The sequence below is a fragment of the Siphateles boraxobius genome, unplaced genomic scaffold, assembly GCF_051911475.1.
Source record: "Siphateles boraxobius isolate OS27281-9 unplaced genomic scaffold, OSU_SipBor_1 130, whole genome shotgun sequence".
In the NCBI taxonomy this organism is placed as follows: Eukaryota; Metazoa; Chordata; class Actinopteri; order Cypriniformes; family Leuciscidae; genus Siphateles; species Siphateles boraxobius.
The window spans coordinates 31754120-31782048 of record NW_027508734.1 but is presented as its reverse complement, the minus strand read 5'-3'; the positions used below and the strand labels follow the sequence as shown (position 1 = coordinate 31782048).

Below are 27929 nucleotides of genomic sequence, written 5' to 3'. Positions count from 1 at the left end.
ATATATATTCAAATACTCAAAGAAATTCAAATTATTATATGAAGGATACAAAAGTCTCTTAAAAATTGTGTCTGCCTATGATTGCAAAAATGTTATAGAAGCAGTAATTTCTACTATTTTACTTGAAATACAACTGTGATTTACAATTGTATGTTTTCTGTGAGCTATTTACAGTAAAGGTGCATGTACACTAAAAACATCTGTAACGCTTTAGTTTGGAGTCCAGTTCTCACTGTTAACTAGTTGTATATTAGCATGCATATTACTAGGATATTGGCTGTTTTATTAGTACTTATAAACACGTATTAATGCTTTATTCTGCATGACCTGATTCTACATCCCAAATCCTACCCAATTCCTAAACTTTACAACTACCTTACTAACTATTAATAATCAGTAATTTGGAGTTTGATGAAAATGGTTAATAGTGAGAAACATTTTGCATGATAAGGACAAGTAGATATGGTTCATCATAAGCAAAGGGTTAACATTAAGCAATTTAGCAAACACAATTTGATCCAATAAAACATTTAATGAGAAGCTCCTTTCACCAATGAGAAACCTTTCGACACACCTATTATTCCGACCTGGTGTGCTTTTTTTTATTTTATTAGTATGTTCTTGCGTTCTGACAGAACTGACAACTGAAAGCAGTGCTAAATGAGACAAAGAGACTTAAGATTAACAGTCTCCATAACTTTAATATTTAATTGAAAATACTATATACTGTACAATGTTAAGGTTGGGCCAATTTCCAAAAATCAGTTAACAAAAAATACATAAGAAACAAACAAGCTTTTTAAAAAATTCTATATTACAAGCTATTAATGCATGTAGGAAGGAAAACTCAATTCATTAAAAGTTCACAGGCTTGAGTAAAGGCACCTCATATGAAGTGATAAGTTCAAAGAAATGCAAGAGTGCATTAACAATATTCATTCACCGTTTATGGCTTTGATATGAAAGATGAGATGTCAGAAAGGGAGAAATTCAACTGACAAGTCAACGTTGGCACCAATATCTCCTAATGGCTGACATTTTGGTAATACAACAGGCTATCTAAAATGAACTGTGGCCTGTACCAAGAAGCAGGTTCACCTGGCTCGTGAAGTTTTAGATCAGTCTGTGCCAACTCTGGGTTTAATGCAGCATGTAAATGGTCGAATTCCTCGTCTTTTGTTTTCTCTTAATCCTCAGCAGAAGATAGAAGTGAACAATTACTCTCTCATGAGAAATGAATCGTAGTCTCACTGTTTCAAAGCATGTGATTGGCTGTTCGCTACTGGTGTCACAATTTACAAATGCTATGTAGTTATTCATGAGCTCATTATCAGAGCCCGAGTTGACAGAGCAAGTTGATGATCAGCATCATGATACAGGATTTTGTTTAATAGTTTAAAATAACTTGCAACCCAAAAGAAGAGGAAATAAAATACATCAGTAAACGATTACAAGCCAGATATGCTCCATGTTTTCACCCTGGTCACAATCTTCCACAGAAGCTTAACTTGTGACCAAGCTTGTAATTTTGTCAAATAAAATGTTTATGTACATTGCATGGCAATGAGTGCAACTAAATATGAGGACAACAGAAACATCAAAAGAGCAAATTTAAAAGTGAACATGACTGATAATCTTGCTGAATCTCTTGCAGAGATGTCTGACTAAACCGCTAATAGTTCCCCAAACTCATCCAGAAACCATTTCCCAAAATTATTAGTATTCGTAAACAAGGCTGTATTTCTTGAAACTTCATTAAATCATGTCTCAAATGAAAATAAAAACAAAATTGTCAAGATACTTAACACTACCTTTACAGTTTAAATGTGTAGTTAGTGTGTTAAGTAGTGCTGGAGCATGCCAGCTTATTTTTTCCAAATCAGGACACATCTCCTCTCCGTAGCTACTCCAGAGCAGAATACTCTTTCAGGAAACTGATGTGGAAATCTCGCACTTTGCCAAGAAGTACCTTTAGCTTCTCTGTGGATGGCAAGATTGTCATCCTGAAACAAAGGCAAACATACCGAACATAAAGTGCAAACAAGTAAAAGTGTTAATGGCTTAGAAATTAATAACACAGGTGCCAGAAACAGAAAACAATATCACTTAACACGTTATTTTGAGTCTTGGGGGAAAGTGAATAGTTTTCAATACAGCGATGTTTTTATCCTAAGGTTTAAAAACCACAGTTGAAGTAACAACAAAACATGACATGTGTAAACGTAAAATCTGAATGGCGACTGATTTACATTCAAATCGTAGTGATACCTTATACATGGACATGCATAGCAGCAAATTCAAAACTGCTTGCTTTTTAATCAACTTTTTGCAAGAAACAACTGGAATAGTTGCTAGTAAAGGGTTTGAGACTGTGCAAGTGCCTGTGGTGCCCTGAGCAACACTAAATACTCACATGACAGGTGAAAATAAACAAACAGATGCACTGAGTGCCCACGACAAAAATAACAAATTTCAAATGGTGTACTTCAAGAAATCACCTGATATCAGATCAAATGTTTGAATCTGTTTGAATAACAAGAGCAAGTTTACCTGAAATGATATGTTCCATCTTTCTGTCCAAAGCCACTACCAGGAACAACACAGATCCCCTTCTCCTCCAGCAACCTCAGGCAGTACAGCATGTCAGGCTGCATTCCTAGAGCCTGCCGAACCAAATCAGTCAGATTTTACACATACACCCCCTCAGTGACAGCTCAGACCTTTCATTTCTTCAAGTTTTCATCCGAGTAGAAGAGTAGCTTCTCTTGTGGAAAAGAATCAAGCATGATTAGTAACAAGATTTTCTTCTGCAGCAAACAACCGGTCTGCATGAAACGTAGCTCTTACACAGAATAATATTTATACAGTTGGATTTAGTTAACCATTCGAGTAAGATTACTGGGCAGACTATGCTGAACTAGTTTACTAGTTGCACCCTTCCTAATCAGATAACACACGGATCTCCATTCCAATGGTGATGAATGGATCAATGCCATGGAAACTAGCAGACACCTAGAATCACGGTTCTAAAAGCAATTATTCTCCACCTGAGAGCTCAAGTTCTGCTAAAGTAGGAGCACTTGCCTTGGCTTCCTCCACTGCCTTAGGAGGGATAAAGATGCGAGGAAAGGCGTACATGGCCCCCTGGACGGGATTACACTTGATTCCTGGAACACCATTCAGGATCTGCTCAGTTAGCTTAGCTTTTTCTGCTAAAGCACCCAGCACTGATGATTTCTCCTGATAGAGATCAGACACTCACCATCACACCCAGTCAAAACCAAACCTAGAAATTATTTAGGACTGTTCATGTAATAACAGGTTACTGATAAGTAACATTTACAGGTTTGCATACTTAAAACAACATAACAATGAAGTTACTGTCAGTGTCAGCACACAATGTGCTTTACTTCACCAGACACTAGACTACACTACTGACCTGATGGAACTGTTTGAACGAGGGCTCGCCTGGTTGTGGAGGGTTGACAATGACATCCATTGCAGCCTGGCCAGCCAGGGGGGGGCACAGTCGAACTGATAATAGCTTTACCAGCTGGAGCCTGACCTCAGGATCCATGTTGATCACCTCCATATATCCACCCCTGAAGCCACACCTGTGGAAGGACATGGTCACATGAGTTCTCTGAATTTACGGACAAGGCTGCCACATTTATTAGCTAAAACGTAAATATTTGTAGTCATGTCAAAAAAAAGAAAAATCATTTAAAGGTGCAGTATATGAGATTGACAGCTAGCGGTTGAAATGGGTATTGCAGTCCAAATTCATAATATTGGAGAGAGTCGTTTCCCCTGCCCCCTCCTGCTCAGACTCGACGCTCACACGGGTTGCCAGATTGAGGACACGCAACAGGGGCGAGCATAATTGACAATGGAAGGCGAGGAGACTTACAAACAACTGTGGGTTGATGAGTTGATTTATGATGAGTTTGTATCACGTTTTAATATGCTCCGGTTCATAGAGATTTTTAGAAGGCTGCCGAGGCTTTTTAGGTCGGGTAGAATCTGCGATCTCTGACCTAGTTTGTTTGCTGGCTTCCATGGCTGCAATATGCTGTGTTTTCCACCAACTGGCAAACCGAGGTGTCGAAATACTATTGGGTAAATTGTCAGTTGGCGGGATCACACAGACCAAAACAAAAACAGACATTCCGACACAGGACAAACATTTCAAAGTAAAATAACTGGCTGTAGCATTGCTTTTCAAAGAAACAAGTATGTGAACTCTGCATGTCTCCAAAAATATTATGGTATTTTTATGCTTTAGTAGAGTCAAAAACTTACATACAGCATATTTAATTCCAGTCAGCCAACATTCGACAAGAAGAACTTTTAACTTGGTTTCGAACAACCAGTCTCAGTTAGAGGAACGAGTTTTAACAAAGATTACATTTAATGCAACAATCCCTCAGGCCAAGCCACTGGACTGCCTTTTTAAAACTCTACCAGTCCAAGCTGTCCTTACAAATACCATTAACTTGTCACTGAAGGTGGTAGATCTTTCAACATCGCATCTCTTTAAATTGCAAATTACAAAGCCAGATGATGTCTAAATATGTTTCAGGATACTGCGGTTATGTCATGTGAAAGTGAGCGAAGGGTCAGTGAAAGCCGATATTAAGGAGGCCATCTCAAATTAAGGCACATGCTGACCCCTGTGAAGGCACAAGGATAGGGACACTCACTCTCCCGTGTAGCCTTTGGAAGTGGAATGGAAGGAGGCGAGCTCCACGCTGTTGAAGTACTCAGGACCCATCTCATATAGCACCTTCTTGAAGGAGTGGAATTGACAGTCAGGAGCGTACACATTTTCCTGATACACCTGCAAGCAACAGTACAAACCAACACTGAGAACATAATTGTCAAGGGCAAGTCAAACATGTAAAAAAACAGGATTTAGATAACTGAGGCACACATACTTTAAAATTGTTTAACACTTAAGTATTCAATTCAATTCAATTCAAATTTATATGTATAGCGCTTTTCACAATACACATTGTCTCAAAGCAGCTTTACAGAAAGTGCATTTCGGAAATGTACATAGAAAAATACAGTTAGTTAATCATGTTAGTAAATATACACTAATGTTCAAAGTTTTGCAGCCTGTAAGATTTTTTTGTGTTTCTGAAAGAAGTCTCTTATACTCATCAAGATTTGATCAAAAACACAGTGTAAACAGTAATATTGTGAAATATAAATTACTACTTTTTTTTTAATACATTTTAAAATTTAATTTATTCCAGTGATGGTCAAGCTGAATTTTCAGCAACATTACCCTAGTCTTCAGCATCACATGATCCTTCAGAAATCATTCTAATATGCTGATTTGCTGCTCAAGAAACTTTTCTTATTATTTCTACATTTTTGTGTAAACCATGATACATTTTTCAAGATTCTTCGATGAATAGAAGGTTAAAAAGAAAAGCGTTTATTTAAAATATATATATTTTGTAACAATATAAAATATTTTAACTGTAATTTTCGATTAATTTAATGCACCTTGCTGAATTAAAAATAATTTTTTAAACCTTACTTATCCCAAACTTTTAAACGTTTAAACTTCTAATTCTAGCTTAACTAAAAGACTTTCCAATTCAAATGGTGAAGGCAAAAGAGCACATCTTACCTCATCTGACATAACAAAGAGATTCTCCTCATAAGCAAAGTGCAAGACTTCTTCAATGCATTTTTTACTCTGGACCTGACCTGTAAAGGGTAAAGCAAAATAAAGCAATCATGACAGAATTTAAAGAGATAGTTCCCATAAATATAATTTGCATCAACATCAAACCTAGCATGATGCATCTTGAAGTGGCACATTTTAATACAGAATCTCATCAGATATTGTCTAATCACATGCTCTGAACCTAAAATGTCTAAAGAGGTGCTAAAGCTGTGTGTGAAATCAGTAAAGTGGTCACTCATTTACTATTTCCAATACAGTGAATAGCACAGGGTATAGGGAATAGGTTATGTAAATATGCTTTCCATCAAAGCGAAAAACCAGGTTTTGCATCAGCATGACTTGAAATACCACAGTACACATCACACCAGACATGTGAGTTTAAGTTTCTGTTCCTCACACAAAGTGGTCACCTTCAGAAGACTTAGAACATTGCATCATATATATGTAATATTAGATCTCATCAGCATCATCCCCAATCACAAGGGATCATGACTGGAAAAAGAGCACATGCTCTTCTTTAAACGGCACATGGTATTGGATCCAAACAGCCACAAGGGCATTTTGTTTCCTAGCACACAAGAATAGCTTTACAATTTACCTACCAGTAGGATTGCCAGGGTTTATGATGCAAATGACTCGGGGTTGGCAGTGCTGTTTGGCAGCCTGATAGGCTCTGTAAAGTTCATTTATATCCAGGGCCCAGCAGTTGTCCTCATCCAAGTAGTAGTTGACCTGTACTGCATCCATCTCTGAGATTGCAGCGGAGTAAAGTGGATACTGAGGAATGGGAATCATCACACCTGTTCGAGAAGAGTCTTTCCCAGATACCAGCAGCCGCAGAATAGTCTTAAAAACAAAGTTTGGGTTTGTTGGTAACGCATGCCAAGGAAGCACTCTAGGTCAAGTCTCTGATTGATTGTAAATATACAATTAATTACCATTATGCCATCACTAGCTCCAGTGGTGAGGTAAATGTTTTCCCAGTTTGAAGGAACTCCATCTCTTTGCTCTATGAATGCAGCAATGTCTTTGCGGATGTACTCTATACCCTGGCTTGCACTATATGACCCTGCGACAGAAACGCATGCGTTAGCACAGTAGCACTTACTACTGCAAAACAACACTGAATAGAACATAGTGTTGCAATACAGGTCTATTGTTCCCCAGCTTCGTGAGAACTGCATGATCTGCAATAACAAAGCATCATGCATGCCTTCCAACCGCTACAGAGCCATGTTGTAAACAGTTCTATATTTTAACTTGATCTTAACTATTTAATTCAATGTCAAGGTCTTAACCAGTTTCAACAACATGTCCTCAAAGGAACAAATGCACACACCGAGACTGTATCCCCCGCAGCCCTGCAGGATACGCCGTGCTCTCCATTTCGCATCCTCTGGGAAACTGGGGCTGTCCATCAGCTCAGGGAAAGTGCAGAGAGCCACCACCTGCACAAATGAACAAATGCAGATAAAACACTCTGTTATTTGTCTGTAGTCCATAAGTTGCATGATGTTATATTGCCACTTAAAATGTATTGTGTTCAGGTGTAAGAGCAAATACAGACGAAGTACAGCCAACATATTTCCACTAAACTCTCAATGCTACGAGAGATTCTGATTTTTCTGGAATATTTCTACCTGTCGATCACAAGAAATTATAGTTTATAACAAAACGGTATACAATATATATTATTAACTATAGTAGGCATAACATTTTAGTATATTATATTAAAACATAATGATTTGAGTTGCAAAAGCTTTCAACGTCTTTAACGTAAAGGTGGATCGCATCAATATTGGTTTGTCCTGTTGTGGGACAGTCCCTCAAGATTTAATTCTCACAATTTCAATACACTGCGTTGCACTGAAAGTTGTGGTGGCAACTGACGCTAAATGAAGAACAGATGCTTGCAATCAATGATAATGAAATATTGAAAACAATTGTGTAGGAATTGAGGGCAAACCAAACACAAATGAATCTTCCAGGTGATTCGTTCAAACATAATTCCACACAAAACTCAACATTCCAGACACCCAAAACACCAGTCTAATCTCGGGCCATAAATGGAATGGGCTCCAGCCAGTTCTAGAGCTTCAAAGAGATGTGCTCAACTAAAGGAGAACGTCGTCAACGTTAGATAGTTTGGAAAAGAATGATTGGTTCAGAGATGGCATGGCTCAGAACCCACCAAGATAACGGCAGAGGTTGTTTGAACCCAAGACAGAGGATTGAAAGCAGACCTCCTCCTCTGAATGACCCCATTGTTGAAATCTCTTAAAACCACTGAGACTTTACATATAAAAATACATAAAATCATCCCAAAACAATTATTGATAGACTTCTAATCAAACATTGTTCAACTACATAATCCTATATTGTATCTACAACCTCTGTATGTGTCTATTATGCTTAGATCACATACAAGTCATGTAATTGTTATAACTATTTGATGTTTGAATGGAAGTGTGTCTTGATTCCTATCAATACGATCATATGTTCTTAATTCAGAAGATGGCTTGATTGAAATCTGTGTAAAATGTTTCGTGTTCTTATAATAGGAATCATGTCTAAACTGTTCCCTCCGAACTCTCTGCTAGAGCTGGAGGGTAAGGAGATCACAGATAACGCATGATTTACGATGAGAGGTGAAGAGAATGCCACCTCCCAAACAAAGACAGTGCCTAATTGGTCAGAAGTCATCCAAGAGGCTGGGACTAACAGCTGAGTTTAAAATCTTAGGACCCGAAAAAGTCAGTAGAGTTTTCGTTAAGTTGGGTTGAGGTTTGGTCTGTGAATTTGTTCGCTAGAGCAGATTTACAGACGTCATGGAGAAGCCATGACGAGTAACCATGTAGACGAGCAGACAAAAGAACCCAAACAAGATCAGAAGAACATCCATGGGTTATACAGCTTCATTCAAGCCATCTATGTCTCCTCTCGTCTCACTTTTCTTTCTGTTTCTTAGCTTTATTTTTCTTTTCCGTTGAGAGTCCCGATTCTAAGTTAAGTTTTGCTGCAACGTTTCGTTTAAACGATTCGACTGCAAAGCCCGCTTTCCAACACCAAAGACTTTCATCCATCCACCCATTGTGTTAGATATTAGTTTTATGTGTTAGAATAATCAATAAAGTCTTCTTTATATTTTAAATATAATTGTTCTTGTGTTGTGTGCTTACAAATTTAATGTCTTAAACTGCTGATCTAAGTTACCTTGCTAATATATAGTGTTTCACTATAGTTTGGATATTTATATTTGTTTTAGAGCTGATAGTTACGGCCCATTCAAAGGAACGCTGGACGAGTCATTTGCTTGACCGTTTAAGTGATTCTTTTAAGATTCCCTATAAATTAATTAATAATTCCTTTTGAGCTAAATTGACCTGTCTGACCATACAGTTACTTACAATTGATTGCATTTGATTGGACGGTATTTCAGTTCCGATTCTGGCAATATTTCAATACGTATTGTGTTGCAATAAGGAGAGCATTTTACTTCAATGGTTATTCATTATTTATTCACATTCAATTGGTATATAGGAAAATGTGTTTGTGTGACTTTGTATGCACACTGAATGGGGATCAGAATTTTGAGCAGGAGCTTTGTTCCCAGCATAACAGAGTCCAGGCCCTCCCAAGTTTCCAAGCCATAATAACCCATTCAGGTCAGAGGCAGCTTCCCTTTGGCTCCCCTTTCTTCAATGTTGACATTAGCTTGAAAATCATATGACCACAATGACCAGAGACTATTGCCACGTCCCAATTCGCATACGATTCGTCCTAAATAGTATTCAAAATTAGAATTACTACGTCCCAAATCTTAGTATGTTGAAGTGAGTATTCCAAAGATACCCGGATGGTCTACTCTTCCCGGTTAGAATCAGAACCGCAGATCCGTGCACACACACTAACGGTTAATATTGCTCACAACCCATTGTGCGTTGGAGGAGGATTCGATTAGAACTACACCACAAATTAAAAATACAAACATGGTCCAAGTCCAACAGTTAAGTAGAGAGGTTTAGATTAAGTGGTTTGAGTGAATAAGAATAATCAGTATCTAACCTGACGAAAATATATTTATTCAATGTTATCCACATTATATTTCATCTGCAACAGCATTGTGAACTTTGATAAAAAATAAATAAATACATTTGGTCATTAATCATTATGCAAAGACATGAGGAGAATTCTCTGCATGAAAGACACAACTGGCAGATCAACATGCCACACTTCTCTCTGATATAATAGGAAATTAAATTAAAATGAATTTGGATATGAGGAATTTTAACTGGCACAAAATGATTGACAGGGCAGTTTAAACGGTGACAGGATACACAGAACTAATATGTTTCAAAGCTTGCCTACTATTCTGCTTCACACTAAAAGTATGTATTTATTCTTCACAAAAACAGTACATACTTTTAGAGCATAATATAAGGGGGTGAATTGGGACGCAACATATGACTAGCATGAAAAGCTGTGTCCTGCTGGTTCAAGCTGCAGTTCCAGGCCATCACAGAAGCTTTTGTTCAGCTCATAATGAAAGGCTATATCAACTCGGACTAAACTAGGCCAATAATAAGAGACTATCTTCCATTGGAATGTACAGTTTGTTCCAAAACTGTGAGTGGTCAACAAAAGCTGCTTTTCTTTCAAACCTCCTTATTAACCTGAATAAGCATGTTCATGCTACAAAGGTCTAAGATTAATCTTGTTTCTAAGGGTGCTTTCACACTAGCACTTCTGGTGCACCCGGCTTCGATTGACGTCAGAGTTCAGTTCAGTTCAGTTGGATGACGTGAGCGTTTTTTAAAAGGTATGGTTCATGTGAACTCCGGTTGTACTAAATTGTAGAAGTGAACCGCTATTGATGATGTAGGATTGGATAAAATTGTGTGTTTGTGTGCATGTTCTCACTAGCTTTCCTGACAAGCGTGAGTGACTCACTGCAAGCAGAGAGAATCTAGATCTAATTTCTACTCTCCTTCAGCAGAAATGGACTCCCACATTCTTTAGAAAGATCGCAGTATATTCGATGCAGAAAGATGCAAGTGCTGTTATGTGCTGACGCTTTGAGAACAAAACAGAAAAGTGAGGCGAGCAATGCTATGTTTTTAGCCGGCTTCTGCTGCGTAGTCCTTACCAAGCAACAGGGGTTACAGCTGCTGCATTGATGCAAACGCACCACGGTTCAGACCCAAATAATATAATGTGAATACAATCAAGTGAGGGCAGGGGGAGAGGGGAGCAATCGAACTCGCATTCGCACCAGGCAATCAAACAAAGTGTGAAAGCACCCTAAGATACCAATGATACCAATATTGAAGAGTTGTGTAGTTGTAGAGAGATGTAGTTTCAGAAGCATTAATGATGTTAATACTACTATGATGTTTTGCTACATGTTGGCACAGTCAACAGTTCAGAGGAATGAAATATGCAGGGTTTAATAGTTTGCTTAATTTACAACTATGCCAAAACAACTAAAGATTAAGACTGTCTCTTCAAGACTAGAATCATGTGTGCATTTGTGGTTACCTGTCTAAGGAAGGTGATTGGTTGCTGTCCCATGGCATGTGCGTCACCGATGTTGGCTTTGATGACCTCAGTGAAGGGTTTCGTACCACCCTATAAGAGAGTAAGGGAGACGCCCATTGTATGAAAAATGCTTCTAAAATGCCAAAGTCCTGCCTAGAATCCATGTTCCAAAGCACACACTAAACCTGCCCTCACATGCACCAAACAGCTTTAGGGAAATGATCATGTCTACCAAACTGCAATGAAAGCAGATGTTTGTCTGGACACGCATAATAAAGTTTGTTGTCGGAAAATGGGTGTAAAGTCTATGTAAGGAACTCAGCTTTTTGGAAATATTAATAATCAATAATATCTTGTTATTATTAATTATAAATATTTGGGTCAGTTAATTGGATTAACTTGATGTGGCTGAATTAATATTACAATCAATTAATCAGTTCTTCCAACGAACTATTTTGATTATTAATTTATTCTAATAAAGGGTATCTTCCATGGCCACCGAAGAATAATTATTTCTTCGCCTGTACAGTACTTTGAGCCAGTAGCAAAAACCGTGATCGTAAAGTGAATTGTATTGCAAACAAAACAGAACCAAATACATATTATGTACAAGTTTTATTAACTAAATATAGATATTTATATGAATATAAATAAACTAAACAACATACACACATGAACACATAAATAGGTTAGTGATAGGATGAAATTGGAAACCGGAAGAGGGTCTATGAGAAGAACCATCAGAATTTCATTTTCACATTTCATTGAATTGAATACTTGCATTTGTAATGGGAACAATTCTTGAAGTTGTTGAAAATTGAAGTCGTTGATGGTTCCGGCAGCGTCAAGTGGAAGTTGGTTGAGCGTTCTCTTTCTCCAGGAACGCATGATTGGAAGTGAGGAAGTCAAAAGGATGGGTGATTGGAGTCGTTGTTGGTTGGAGTCTTTGTTCCAAAACTCCTGAGATTGTCCTTGGTTCTTTGTGAGAGAGTCTTCTCTCTCCTGCCTGAGCCCACCTCTGGTTGGAATCGAGGCCTGCTGGGCCCTTGGGGCCCCCGTGGAGGGGGAGGGGGGCTCCCCAGTCTCACCAGAACAGTGTTGCGGCTGGATGAAAAAACTAAGAGAGAGCGGTCACTGTTGCCTGCCTCTGATATACCCTGAGAAAAGAACCAACCCCTAAGGTTTGAATGGACCTATGAGTAAGGTGACATGTCCGAGAGGGGAAGCGGCTCTTAGTTGATTTATGGTCTTTGTCCCCAGCATGCTTAGACTGTTCATTCAAGCTCAAATAGACATAACAAATTCACATTGCATTCTAAGAGAAGGTGATGTACATCAAAGTGTGTGTCATTAAATGAGGATTAATTTGCTAGGAAGCATGATACAGGTGAGGTTATATTGACCGTTGGGTGGTTGTTCAACCACATACACCCCAATCAAACATACCATGTTGTTATACCTAATAGTACACGAGACAGTAAATCATCACAGTTTCTGTGAGGCATGTTCCTTCATAGATCAGAGTAACACCGCAAAGTTTATTTAATTAAAGATGGTCTCTCTCTCTTAAGCATGTGGCGCATGTGGCCACATTCCTTTGAGGTCGTAAAGTCTGTTATCAGTCTTAAAGTGTTCTGTAACCGGACACCCGGCTGACAAAGTAACTTCATTTGTGAGGTTAGTTTTGGGGGAGAGTTTCATAGACCTTTATATTCATTAAATATAGTGAATATGAGTAATTAGTGTGTGTCTGATTGGTCCAGACCCTACATCCCCCCCTTTCGACCGTTGTTGTCCCCCTCATGGACAACCATGATCGAAGTTGAAAGTGCCCAGATCAGACACACCTTTGTCATAGAAGGCTGGAAGGCCATGGTGGCCTCTGGTTGCTCGCGTCTTCTGGAGTGGTGGTCGTTCCACGGCGGTTGATGTGGACAGTAGCCCAGTACAGGTCTCTGCAGCAGGTGTTGGGGCAGAAGGTGCCTTGACTGGGTATCACCTGTCATTCTGGAGTTAGGGTGAAATTGTGGTTCTTGAAGAAGGATGAGGTTTCCAGCTTTGATTCAGGTTTGGCCTCAGCAGGGCAGCGTGTGTCTTGGATCAGAGACTGCAGACCAGCTGAGTTTGAGTAAAGTCATTCTGGAAGACAGTAAACAGCTGTTTCATGGAGTTCACTGTCTGGTTCAGCCGAACGCTGTGGGTGTTGAGAATTACCACAGTTCCCTTCGATGTCTTGCCGATGGACGGCAGGGAGGCACTCTGTGTTGTGAGTTGCCCTTTAAGCTGTGGGATTTCAGTTTGAATTTCAGCCACACGTTGTCTCACGGTGGCTAGGTTCAGTGCGTTCCGACGGCAGTGGCGGTTGTGTCCATCTGGCTCTGCTTGTGTGACATTTTTTTTTCAAGTTGGTTGAGCATGTGTTCGACATTGGCCTCAGCGTGGGCGAGGGAGTGGAGTCGAACATACACTCTCTGGGTGTGGGTCCTGCAGTTGGTGATAAGGAGTCCCGGTTGTTCCTTCGGGACGCTGCCTGATACCGGACCTGGTGAGATGACCGACTGCGGCTGTCCTCTGGTTGGCTGGAGGCACAGGAAGACTAACCACAGCAGCATCCTGGAACAGACAAAGGGGAGAGGGAGAGAGAAAGGGAGGAAAGATCTCAGCGACTGTCGTACTTTGTTGGCTAGGACAGTCTTTCCGCTTCGAGGACGCCGGTATGCCAATTGCTTCGGTGTTCTGGTGCTGCGGTGTGCAGCACATGCTGCGTCATGGGCATACACTGGCATGAACCCCCCTTTTGCACTGTGGCACCACAAGCTTTGGCGCAGCGATGTCATCAGGTGCATAACACAGAGTGTTGTCCTGTGCACGCAGCGTGTGCTTGTTGATTTCAGTTGTCTGGGGCACCGGTTGTCAGTGGGTGCAGACGGCGTTCGTGGGTGGTTGGAGGGGTTAGAGGTGGTTTCTCATAGTGTCCATTGGTTTGTCATAGTCTTTGGTAAGCTGGAAGGTTGGGGTCAGGTTAAGCAGAGGCTCTGTGACATTTTGGCACACTTGTGGTGAGAGACTAATTCATGACCCTAAAAGTTCAGAACCACTGTTTAATGGGTTTGCTAGATATGTAGCATAAAGTTAAGGTTGTTTCATGTGTATCTAGCTAGTGATGTGTCTCTTGTATCTTTATCATCTTAGCTGTGGATGTTAGGAGGCTAAGACTTGTGTGGTTCCTAGAGTATTTCCTGGAAAGGGCATAGCCAAGATGAAATAAATGACTTAAGATGGTTCTTATGACTAAATTATTTCTCTGGACTTAAATGGTGGATCATCACTGCGGCTTGACGAAGTGAAGGATGGGAGGAAAAGGGACAGCTTTCCTATTCAAATTATGCTTATTATCAATCCTCAGGACTATAGTTATGCCCTAGTAATTGTTGAAATTACTTGTGTCGCAGGGTCACAAAAATGAGTGTACTTGTTGAAAATAAACACAATCACAAATAAAGGTGTCTCTGTTTCCTTTCTGGGCCCAATGGGAAATAGAACCACATTCGAACAAGAGAGGAAATGGAATTAAATCATATAGATGACCGAATAGACAAGGGAATAGCTGACTGCTATTATTATCAAAGTAATAAAATAAAAAAATTAAGTAAGTAATCAAAACAGCGGTAATGATCTGAAATTGAGAATAATCAATAGCACTAGTGACTAACCTTTAGATTTGCCTGGACCAACACTCCCTAGTGGGTCACAGCTGTTGCGTGTTTAAGACCACACCGTGTGTGTCCCTCCAAAGGTTTAGTCAATATGCTGATGAAAATTCTCATAACTATAATAATTCTTCTCTAGCTACACAGCTTACATGTAATTAAACTTGGGTTTAATTGCCAGGGCATCTGCAAATTTAGCCTACAGCGCTCAGCAAGGACTATGCCTAAACTAGTGAAGGTGAAATTCAGCTGAGAAGAATTGAAAGTAAGGAAAGAGAAAAATTAGAAACCCTAAATGGGGTTAAAGAAAGTATTTTAGAATACTTTGCGCTGTATACATAAAAGCTGTAATTAAGGCTTCAAGTAAATGATGCTAACCGCTAACTGTAGAAGTTATTATGTAGCTTAGCCTAAGCTGGATTGATGCTAGGTTAGCTTAGTTTAGCCTAAACTGGATGGACGCTAGGTTAAGTTAGCTTAGCCACCTAGGCTGGTTTGTTTACAAAATGATGTCACGAGTTAGCACTTCCTGTGACAAGCCGTTGTCATGGGAACCAGTGCATGTCAGAACAATTCAACAGTACCTGAAGAATGTCTACACATTTTACTGAGTTATGAATGTTTAAACGGTTTAAAAGGGGGCGCCTATACTTTAAGTCTTTCAAGAACTTGATGTTACATTCAGTAAAATGCTAATGTGTTTTGGCATTTGCTAATTTTACTCATGGAACTCTTCTCTTTACTTTACACAACTTATTCTATTTTTTTACAGAGTAAGGAAATAGATTTGCTGTAAGTCAAAGCTTGTCTAAGCCTATATAGTTACGTCCCTCTCATGCATAAATGCTGACTTTTCAGCGAGTGAACAGTTTTGATCACTAGGTAGCTCTCTGCTTGTGGATGCAGCTAAAAATTTAGGTGAAGTACATCAATCTAACAATAATTTGTAAGGCCTTTACATTGTAGAAAGGGGAGCATCACCCAGGTCTACGTATATATAACACTGTCCTGAGCTTTCTTTGTCAGAAACAGGTTTAGCAATACTGCAATTTGGATTTCTTTAACCAAAGCAGGATAGATATCGGTTCAGTTTACAAGCTGCTGAGATGAGATTCCTTTGTCAAACAGACTTACGCTTTAATGCTGAACTTACTGATACCAGTTGGAAATCTAAGACTCTTTCACTTACAGTAGAGATGTCAATTCCCGCTATCGTTTTATCTGCATTTAGACAAGCCAGCAACCAGTGATCAAAATGCGTATCGCATGTTGTGTTCCAGTTGGACCGCAATGGTCAAATGCACGCCTGTAGGTTAACAGTAGTTTAAAACTCAGGTGGTTTTCCTACACTATGGCGTCAAGGTATGCCCTATTTGGAGCTAGTGTTTCCTGTAACCCTTCATTGTCATGGAAACTAATGTGTAGCAGTGCCAATTCAAACAAGCATGTAGCAAATGTTTGTTTCAAAAGAGTCGTGCATAGTCTGTTGGCAGGTGAGGCTTACACGTCCATTCAAGATTTTCTTTATATCAGTAAAATTCTACTTTTACTAATGCAGAGTCTTGCTGCTCTTTGAGCACACATTTTCATCTACTTTAAAAGTTTTATGTCCTATGTTGACCAGGGACTTTTTAGCAGAGTCTTGCATTGTTTTCATGCTGTGTGCCTTCTGGCTTTGCAGTTCAGATTCAATGGGGTCTTAGGAACCTTTTCTGGGGAGGCCTTCTGTGTTAGAGGCCTTCTGCATCAGGTCACGCATCGTTGAGTGGGCATTGCGTGGGGGCAGGTGAAAATATGGTGACTAACTGGTTTTGGAGGAAAAGTTTCTTGAAGCTGGTGTCCTCCTCCGTCACAGGTTCGTTGTAAGTTCCACAGACAACTCGTTCGGAGTTGGTGGTGGTAGCACAGGGCCTTCTAGGTCTGTCCTGCTTGGTGTTTGGGCAGGGCCCAGCTGGGCTGGATGTGTCCAGATCAGATGGAGTCTGTCTCTGTGTGCCATACCGGTTGGAGACTGCAGGTGAAAATCAATGTCTCGTAGATTGGCAGTGATGTTTCTGACCTTTCACTTGAGATTGTTGAGTGTCACTTCATGTGCCATTTCAGGGTTTGTCTGATTTACCTTTTCCTCCTGCAGCTGCAGGGGCTCTCAGGGCACTGTCTGGTGAAGTGTTAAGCCGAGGGCTTTGGCTCCTCCCCCCTTTGTGCAGGGCTGGGGAAGCTTACGCTGCTAATGTGAAGGTCAGCAGGGTCCATCTTTCTTGTGTGGTCCATATGCAGTGGGTTGGACTGTTGCAGCTCTCTTTGGACCACATGGAGTGCGTCAATAATGTTACAGCATCGCTAAGTCAGTGTTCGGACTTCTGCTGCACATTGATGGCTTTAGCTCTCTTTGAGTTCAACCATTTCTTTAAGTTCTTTGAGTGAAACAGTTCTTTACCCGTCGGTTTGCAGGTGCTCAGAGCTGTCGTCCGCCTGAAAACTGATGATCTCTTTCAGTTGCTCTGCTCTGTCAGGGTCCTTGCATCTGTCCTGTGCCTTCTCCCGTTGAGCAGGGTTCGTTCTCTGTGGAGTCCTGTGGCTGGCAGCGTTAGTTCATTTACCTCCTGTTTGAGGCCTGCGGGAGCATGGCCAAGGAGAAGATAATGCTGGTCAGCTCTTGGTGGCTCAGGCTGGGTGTCAGACGTCTGCTTTCATTGTTGCCTAACTGTTCCTTCCTCTGCCGTGGCAGGTCGTTGCCTGCTTCAGGCTGAAGGATGTCCATGACACTGCTCTGCCGGGTCTTCAGGTGGCCCTGGTGGCAGGGCTGGGTGTCTGAGGCCTACTGGAACACTTGTGGGAACACGAGAGAGAAATGGCAAAGGCAAATGCAAGTTTCTACAGAGGTGGTGAGCTTTCTGTGTGGGAGAATGGCTATGTGGAGCAGCTAAAATTTAGTGTTGGTGAGCACACACAACAACAAAAAAAAGTTTTGAGTATCTTAGTTGACGTGCTTTAAGCAGCATCGACTGATGACTGGGCTCTTACATGTCATAACCTATTACTCAAAAATGCTGATGGTTCTTCTCACATTCTCACAATGCTACGAGAGTAACAGATAGAGCAAAACCAAAATAAAACAATGGGATGAAACCAGAAAAGAAGAGGAAGAAAGGAGTGTTTTACCTATTTAGGTTTATCTAGGAGACATAGGTAAACAGGAGTCACTTATGGGTTATGCTGCTGTTAGACTAAGCTACCAGGGACACATCAGACATCTCAAGGTCCAAAAGAAGAAGAAGAAACAATGGGAAGTGTTTCCAGTTCTGTCTGGGGCCTACTGTGCGTTTGTGTTTAGCCGTACTTCATGTACTTAGCTTGGTGGTAAGGTGTGAGGATGGGTAAAACACAGACAGGAAGTAGGATATTAATGACCTGTGTAACTCGCTATGGAAACAACAGTCGCTAGATATTGTAATCCTATAGAGAGAGAGAAGATGAGGATAGTGACTAGTGATCTAAAATAAGGTAAAGGTAAAGTTAGAACGTCCTTATAGCTCTAAGAAAACTAAAAGGAAAGGGAAGCGTATCAAGTAATTTAATTAAATTTCAAATTTAGTTAAGCCCTTCTTTTTTTCTTTAGCTGAATATAAGAATTCAGGCTGAAACAAACGTAAATAACTAAATTGAAATAAAATAAAAAAAAATAAAAAAATGTATTTAAACATTTTGTGTTCTCATAGCTCTGGTAACTAGAGGGGAACTTGACTAAGCAAATTGATTTAATTAAATTCCCAATTTAATTAAATTCAATTTAACTGAATAGGACTATTCAGGCTCAACAGGTGTAAATGCACAAAATAAAATAGGGGTAGATTTAAGTAAAAATAAAAGAAACACAAATAAAAACCCAAAGTATCTGGGTTTCAATCTGAAAGTGAAACCAAGAGGAAGGGGTCGAGAGAGAGAGAAGAGGGTGGTTTAACCCTCTTATGAGACGTGCTTCGTGAAGCTCTGACACCAGGGTGAATCATTCGTCTCAAATCATTCGGAGTGTATCACTGCTAAGGTCACGTGATTTTATTAAACTGGGCTTCGTTACGCGTCATAGCTGTTTCGAAATTGTTTTAAATTTCAACGGTTCGTGAACCATTGTGTATCTGGTCTCTATGTGATCTCGTATCACTTTATAGATTCGTACACATTTAATGACGCATTTGATAAAGGGTCTGATTGACTTTCAAGTCAAGCTTTCATAAAACGAGCCCTACGGTTTACTAAGATATTATGCCTTGAAAGACACCTCATATTAAACGATATTAGGTAGCTCGCGGATTGCCATTACCTGATTACACCTTTTGATAAAACCTTTGCGATTGGTTTGTAAAAGGTGTTCCGTTGATTTGAGTTTCCGCTACACTTCCACTGTTTTGACCAGCAGGGGTCGCCAGCGAGGGCGCTTCAAACAAAGAGTCATTTGTGACTCAGTTGACTCCTTTGATTCAAAGCCTCGAAGAGCTTTGACTCTCATTACTCGTGTTCAAATCACTCAGTTCAAATCACGCAAAATCTATAGTCTTTGGTTTAAGGTTACACTTTACGCTCTAACGTGTCTAAGTTTTTAGGCGGTGCTAAAACTATCACTCGAGGTAGAGGGTTTTACTTGTAAGTCATGCGTGTAAGTTAGGATTGAGGGAGCTATTGGCTACAACCGTCGCTTGTTTACACGAGGGTCTGTGAGATTGGTGCTGTTGTCAGAAAAACTAGATAGGAACGCCTGCTCGCGTTCCGGACGCAATGCCAACCAACAACACAGATCGTTCGGAGCAGCGATCGAGCTGTGCTGACAGTTTGCACTGAGTCTCTCGCTTAGACACGACGTTGCGTGTGAGTGACTCTTTTTAACAAATCAAAACAGCACCGTTCTTTCACAGACAATGGCAAATTACTAGTTAGCTAAGCTAGAATTTATACCACTAATTCGACGCGATTGTTTCATATGAGCGCTTCAGCGGTTTAATATGAATACAATGACGTAACGCATAATAATGCCTTAATCGGTGATTGAGGAACATCGCTCAGATCACATTCAAAAATGCTGAAAATGGAGATTTCTTCGTCCATATCAGGTTAATTAGTTATGGTACCATTTATGCGCGCGGCTAATCTGAGATTTCTTCGTCAGAGAAGGCTTATGCTCGATTTATATCTGAAATTAGGCTTTCTTCGCTAATATCAGGAGTTTCTTATCGTACGATTTAAATATGCATTATAGCATTTGTGAACTTTCTGCCATTCGTAGGAAGGCATATTCAAGCTATAGTTTTGCTGATTTACTCAGAAACTTGTACGTGCATGTATGAGATGTTAATAAAACTTATGGGACAACATATGATTGATTACTGTCTGCTTGCATACAATGTTTAATACGATGCCTTAAAATTCTCCACCATTATGTAAGGAACTCAGCTTTTTGGAAATATTAATAATCAATAATATCTTGTTATTATTAATTATAAATATTTGGGTCAGTTAATTGGATTAACTTGATGTGGCTGAATTAATATTACAATCAATTAATCAGTTCTTCCAACGAACTATTTTGATTATTAATTTATTCTAATAAAGGGTATCTTCCATGGCCACCGAAGAATAATTATTTCTTCGCCTGTACAGTACTTTGAGCCAGTAGCAAAAACCGTGATCGTAAAGTGAATTGTATTGCAAACAAAACAGAACCAAATACATATTATGTACAAGTTTTATTAACTAAATATAGATATTTATATGAATATAAATAAACTAAACAACATACACACATGAACACATAAATAGGTTAGTGATAGGATGAAATTGGAAACCGGAAGAGGGTCTATGAGAAGAACCATCAGAATTTCATTTTCACATTTCATTGAATTGAATACTTGCATTTGTAATGGGAACAATTCTTGAAGTTGTTGAAAATTGAAGTCGTTGATGGTTCCGGCAGCGTCAAGTGGAAGTTGGTTGAGCGTTCTCTTTCTCCAGGAACGCATGATTGGAAGTGAGGAAGTCAAAAGGATGGGTGATTGGAGTCGTTGTTGGTTGGAGTCTTTGTTCCAAAACTCCTGAGATTGTCCTTGGTTCTTTGTGAGAGAGTCTTCTCTCTCCTGCCTGAGCCCACCTCTGGTTGGAATCGAGGCCTGCTGGGCCCTTGGGGCCCCCGTGGAGGGGGAGGGGGGCTCCCCAGTCTCACCAGAACAGTGTTGCGGCTGGATGAAAAAACTAAGAGAGAGCGGTCACTGTTGCCTGCCTCTGATATACCCTGAGAAAAGAACCAACCCCTAAGGTTTGAATGGACCTATGAGTAAGGTGACATGTCCGAGAGGGGAAGCGGCTCTTAGTTGATTTATGGTCTTTGTCCCCAGCATGCTTAGACTGTTCATTCAAGCTCAAATAGACATAACAAATTCACATTGCATTCTAAGAGAAGGTGATGTACATCAAAGTGTGTGTCATTAAATGAGGATTAATTTGCTAGGAAGCATGATACAGGTGAGGTTATATTGACCGTTGGGTGGTTGTTCAACCACATACACCCCAATCAAACATACCATGTTGTTATACCTAATAGTACACGAGACAGTAAATCATCACAGTTTCTGTGAGGCATGTTCCTTCATAGATCAGAGTAACACCGCAAAGTTTATTTAATTAAAGCAGTGTTAATTTCGTTGACGAAAATAACGACGAAAATTATTCGTCAACGACATTTTTTCACAGACGAAAACGAGACGATAACTAAATAAAACCTAGTTTTGAATGACAAAGACTATGACGAAAATCTATTGACATTTTCGTCAACGAATAAAAACTAGACGAAAATGTTAGATAGTGACGATTTGGGAAGCGATCCGTCAGAACTGATGTCCTGCGTGTGTGGTAGATGCGCACATTTGTAGGCTACTGTAACGTGATCTACCCCGCGGTCATAAAACGTTAAAAAATGTGAACGTCTGGGAGAATGAGTAGAGCAGACATATAGATCTCTGAATAAGAGTGACGATGCAAAAAAGAGCTCTATTCGGTGCGGTTTTCTTTGCGCACACACCTAACCCGAAGCGTGCAGTCATGCACAATACACCTACAGCGCGCGAGTAGGCTACTATATTGAGCTCTCATTCGTGTCTGAATGGAGAAATACACAACAGTATGTCTAAATGTCCTTTTTGGAGAGTATTCATGTAAACTATGCTGGTTATGTCTTAAACTGTGAGTGTGTCGGATGTGCATCAGTGCAATTGTATCCGCATGTCATTGGACATGATCCGACGTCTTAAAGTGACAGTGGCAATAAACCTAATGCGGTCCGTCTCCTTAATTTTGATCAAGCAACAAAAGAAAAAGAGAAAAGCATTCACTGTTTGTTAATAGCTTTTATAAGGATTAATTATATTTAATTCATACAAATAAATATGTCTGCTTGAAAGAATAAAGAATGATGTGTAAGTAGTTATAAGGAATGAATATATCATTCATTGTAAAGAAGACTGTGTTGTACTTTAGGAAAAGTGGTTTTATTTCATTTTAAGATTTTTTTTAAGTAACAGCAGTTAAATCTGTATCTGTATTGCATGTTCAAACTTAAAAATCATTCATATTAATAGGTTAATAGATGTTTTCTCCGGGAGTATATGGGTTTGGAAATTTTAGAGAAATTCTAAATTAATGCATTACAATTGAACTAAACCCATTATATTTTAGTCGACTAAATCTACTGTAGATTTAGTCGACTAAAATGTTATTGTATTTCGTCGACTAAAACTAGACTAAAACTAAAACAATTCAGATGACTAAAATATGACTAAAACTAAATGGCATTTTAGTCAAAAGACTAAGACTAAAACTAAATCAAAATTTGCTGACAAAATTAACACTGAATTAAAGATGGTCTCTCTCTCTTAAGCATGTGGCGCATGTGGCCACATTCCTTTGAGGTCGTAAAGTCTGTTATCAGTCTTAAAGTGTTCTGTAACCGGACACCCGGCTGACAAAGTAACTTCATTTGTGAGGTTAGTTTTGGGGGAGAGTTTCATAGACCTTTATATTCATTAAATATAGTGAATATGAATAATTAGTGTGTGTCTGATTGGTCCAGACCCTACAGCTATAGTACATTCACAGAAATCTGTAATGTTGTGATTGTGAAATCAGGCTCAATATTATGACCTTCTACAGACATAAGTTATAATTTTCCGGTCACTTTCGATGTCTTGGATTTTACATCACTGTAGTCCTCATTCTGTACCATCTAGTCACATACTAAGGGCATGGCAAGTTCAACCGTCAATGAAGGACACGTTATGCCTTGTCAAAGGTCCAGAAGACACCTGTTCATGGGATATAAATTTAGCTTTCTTCCCAAGTGCTCATCTGTCATTGCTGAGCATGCAAGCTCAAACTAACTTCTACATCATAGTAAAGGCTTACATAATATTACTTCTGAATGGTCAGCTTCACAGCAATCGGACACCATTGTTGCATTGCTTTGATAATGGCATTGCAAGAAGGTCAGAAAGTGGACTGAATGCCCTATTCCATTCAAAGCAACCGTCATGGACACAAGAAGAAAGGAAAGGGGGAAAAATCTAAATGAGCAATCACAAGGCATGTAGGTCGGATCATGTTTTACTTCCAACCACAGAGTACATTTGCTATGAAAAGCAGTATCCCCTATGAGGTGTCTTCAGATGGATTGAGAGACTAGTGTAAATTAGAAGTGATCTCACAGCAATTTCTTTTATTTTTTGGTTATTTAATTAGTTATAATTGTTTTCCCCTAAAATGGACATTTAATCCCCCCAGTAACATTTGGGACCAAAATGTACTTGAAATTGTTGCTATATTTTACATAATGTTATAAACTACAAATGAAAGGTCTGTCTGTTTTATTTACATGTGAATAATGAATATTTCAAGATAGCTGGTGTAAATGGCCCAGGCTGCATTTTTCAAAAGCATTGTGAGCTAAGATGACCGTAGAGACCATTGGTGGCAATGCTTCTACAATCTACTTGGGCTTTCTATGCTTTTGGGAAATGCAGCCCAGGTCATTTACACCAGCTATCTTGAAATCCAGAGCGGTTTACGGTGTATTTCTTTGAAAAAAGATGTATGTGTCAAATCTCCAGAAATGGGAAGCATGTTAAAAACAATATTTAAACAACAACCACAATTTATACATGTCATATTTAAAGGCTCTATTACATGAGGCAGAGTAATCTCAAACAAAAAAACCAATATCACTTCATATCAGTAGTCAGATTCGTGACCAATGAAACACAAAAATTTACACGCATTAAAGAAAATGTAGAAGTGAAAAAAAAAAGTTGATTGAAAACGAAAAATGTTTAACTATTGTTATCAACTTTCTTTTGGGTCTAACAAAACAATTTTGCCAGTATTGTGCAATTGGTTACAAGTGTGCAAATAAATAAAACCTACTTTCACTAACTGTTTTTATACTTTTTTAAGACGTTTTTTTTTATTGGGGTATTCAAAACCCACAAACTAGGAATAATTTTGATGAAGTTAAATTAAGCACATATTAAAAAATGTTTTATATATATATATATACATATATAATAATCACATTTACAAACATGTAGCTCTTGGGTGCTGTAAGTTACTTGGGAGCATTACGTGTAAAATGGGTATTTAAACATTTTCTCACCTCCTCCAAGCATCTCTCAATCTCTCCAGCTTTGATGACGATGGGTCCTCTCACGGCGTACTCCACAGCCTTCACCTGCGGGTTCAGTGTGTCCATAGTCAGGCTCTTCTCCCGCATCTTTCCTTCCAGGCGCCCAGCAGACACTTTAGCCTCGGCGGTGCTGAAGCGCATCTGACCGAACTTCTCCATGGACGGACCTTGAGATTTGTGTCTCATCCCGGTAAGAGATGATGTTAGTGTCAATGGGGTAAACTGATCGAGAGCTCCGGCGATCAGTGACCGAGCTGCGAGTAACTGCAAGCGATACATGTCGACAGATTGAGGAAGTCGAGTCTGCCCGGTGAACCTTTCAAAAGCTCGAAAAAAGGGTGCGCGTGAACGGACGCAACTTTAAAAGATGCTGTGACCGTCGTTTTAACCGCAAGTTAGGACAATTACAGGGCAAAATTGACTAATAAAAAACGAAATCACTTCAGAAAATGTTTCTTCTGTACAAGGGAAATCAGCACTCTCAAGTGCTTGACTGTACTACGCTCAGAATCACCTCATCCTCGCCTACTATCATCCACCCGCCAATCTGTATGCGCTCTCTTTCAGCGGGATCACGTTTCTATTCGCCATGGGGGTTGTAGTTCTCACGCTGCTGCTTGATCCGCCGTCACCGTTCAAAGCTCAAAATAAAACTACAATAACCAGCGCTGTATGGTTTAGCGCAGCCGGTGAATGTGTATGAGGGGAGGAGACTTTCCGACTGTCACAGCAGGCTAAAATTTCATCAGACCACAACACACACACACAACGTTAAAACCTGCCGTTTTAGATGACATGTGACACGTCTGGTCATTAAAAAAACAGTTTTCAGTTATCCTTTTAACGATTTTCTGAGACATTTGGGTAGACCATAGTTTGGTAGCAAAGGGAGAATACAGGTGAATAAGACCGACCTCAGATTTTCCAATATTCCGACCAGTGTCAATAAACACGAAATTATCTTCTTGTTTATGTCGTTTGTATTTCATCACATTCAAATGGTGAGAGCAGAAGCTAAGCATTCTCACAATGTGTCATATTACACGAAACATATTGGGGGTCACTTGAGGTCAATCATTGTTTAGAATGAAAGAAAAAGACCAAGAATGTGTTACAGAATATGTTATTTGACCAACTAGAGTTATTTAAGAAAAACATTTTATCTTAAGTGTTTCTTATATTGACAATTAAACAGGAGTAATAGACAGGACAGGAGTAGAGATCATATAATTACATAAAGACCAGTCACAATAATCGATAATAAATAGGCTATAGCATCATAACCGCGTAAGAGGACTAAAGTAAAGCGAAAAAAGACCCTTGGAAATACTATACAAACAAGCCATTAAAGTCATAGATAAAAAAAAAACCAAGGCACTATCATCACTGTACAATTTTAGAAAAGTATAGCCTTTTAAACTGGGACAGTCTTCATAAATTTGCAGATCTGAGTCTCATAAAGTAATACATGATTTGGCTCCAGCTCATCTGGTAGAGTTCATCAGTCAAAGAAACAGCTCTGAGCGCGTCACCCAAGGCTCTGCCAGAGGGGACCGTGTTGTCCCTCTGCGCAGGAGCGCTTTCAGTCGGTGAAGGGCGCCGTTGTCGAATCTCAATACCTGAGGAGGTTAAACAGCTCACCACTTACAAGTCCTTTACAAAACATTTGAAAATTTGGCTTGTTAACATGTATGTCTGCCAACATTAAAAGCCAAGCCTGTTGTGCTTTATTGTATAATTGGATACCGTGTGTGTTTAAAATATTGTAATAGGTATTGTGTGTCGTGAGTTATTTATAGTGTCATTTATATTGTAGTTATTGATTTTTCATAGACTTGTAAATGTATTTTCATGTTTGTATTTTAATGCTTCTTTTACATCTTGGCCAGGGGACTACAGATGAAAAATAGCCATTTGGCTAATTCTGGCTTGTTTAACCATGTTTGTTTATGTGTTTTATGAAATTGCATTGTCCCCTCTTAAATAAACCAATATACAATAAATAAAGCTTGTTAATTTTTAACGTACTGTGAGTGCCTAAATTAAGCATAGGTATGGATTTGATCACAAATTAAAGTCAAATCCTGAAGAAGTGAAAATGTTTTTTGTAGACTGTAATTGAATGTAATCTAAATGAAATGCTGCCATCTATTGGAAACAATGCCGAATCTCAATAACAGCCAATATAATGTTTGATTGTTTGTTTGTCACTTAAGCATTTTTAGAATATCTACATCTCACTGGTACCACAACCATTTGTTTGTCAGGTTGCTTTTTATTATTTTTTATTTATTTATTAAGTTATTTTTATAAGAGGCAAATATTTTTCGCCGAAACTGAAGTGTGGTTTTACTTATAACGGCTAGCATGACAGTGAAATGTTTTAACATAGCAAAAAGTAAAAAATCCAGTTAGTTCCCACACAAGATTCTCTTTCAGTCACACTGAAAACGTCATTAACACTCTATGTACCAGTAGCCTACGTCATCTTGTCTGAGGTTAAAAGAGCACGTTGTGTTGAACAATGGCTTGTTTAGCATATGAAGAGGATATGGGGTTCCCACAGTGCAAGTCTGCAGAGCCACACATAATATTCTTTTAAGATTTTCCTTTCTGTTTCAATAAGCACTTGACAGGATTCAGCATTTTCAAATGACATGGACGAAATTCTACTTTAATGTTGTAATTTCAAAACACCAGGTTTGTGTTTCAAGCAGTGTATGATGTGCAGTGTTTGGGGAAATAATAGGCCTACTTGACTAAGAGTGATGAAGGAAATGCTTTCCACAAACCACAAAACAGGCTAGTAGAACTGTAAAAGATGCAGATAATGACATATTTGCACAGAATGAGGAAAGGTTTTTGTCTTTTTCACGTTGCTTAAGATTAGTATCATTTAAGTAATTAGCTTTTAAAATAAAAAAATCAGCTCTATGATTATCTCTCACATATTTATCCAACTTATTGTATTATAAACAAAACATATTCCCGTTCATGCATTTCTATTTTATGTACACTTTTTCAGTAATGATTGATTTGAATTTTGTGATGATGGGATGAATATATTTTGGATTTTGATTGTATTTTGAAAATTATAGGATTGTGTCCCATGTTGTCGAATGGCAATGGGTGGGGGTGGGGTTAAGAGGATTTGGCAAAAACATTACAAAAGGAAGCAGAAGACATGTAAGTGTGATTAGTGTGACAACTTTGTTGAAATATTGTGTCCAAGAAATTAAATCACCTGCTCAACTGAATG

The 27929-nt window shown here is 39.2% G+C and overlaps 1 protein-coding gene across 1 annotated transcript; it reads right to left on the bottom strand.

Moving 5' to 3' along the window:
* Positions 1-681: 681 nt before the first annotated feature.
* On the bottom strand, positions 682-25270 carry gpt2 (glutamic pyruvate transaminase (alanine aminotransferase) 2). The gene is made up of 11 exons (XM_077229138.1): positions 24641-25270; positions 11243-11332; positions 7044-7152; positions 6643-6773; positions 6307-6550; positions 5645-5724; positions 4704-4840; positions 3440-3614; positions 3085-3240; positions 2551-2663; positions 682-2003 (listed from the first exon to the last, which is right to left on the bottom strand). The coding sequence occupies exons 1-11, from the start codon at positions 24947-24949 to the stop codon at positions 1904-1906; spliced, it is 1644 nt and encodes a 547-aa protein (XP_077085253.1). The 5' UTR covers positions 24950-25270; the 3' UTR covers positions 682-1903.
* Between the last annotated feature and the right edge of the window lie 2659 nt (positions 25271-27929).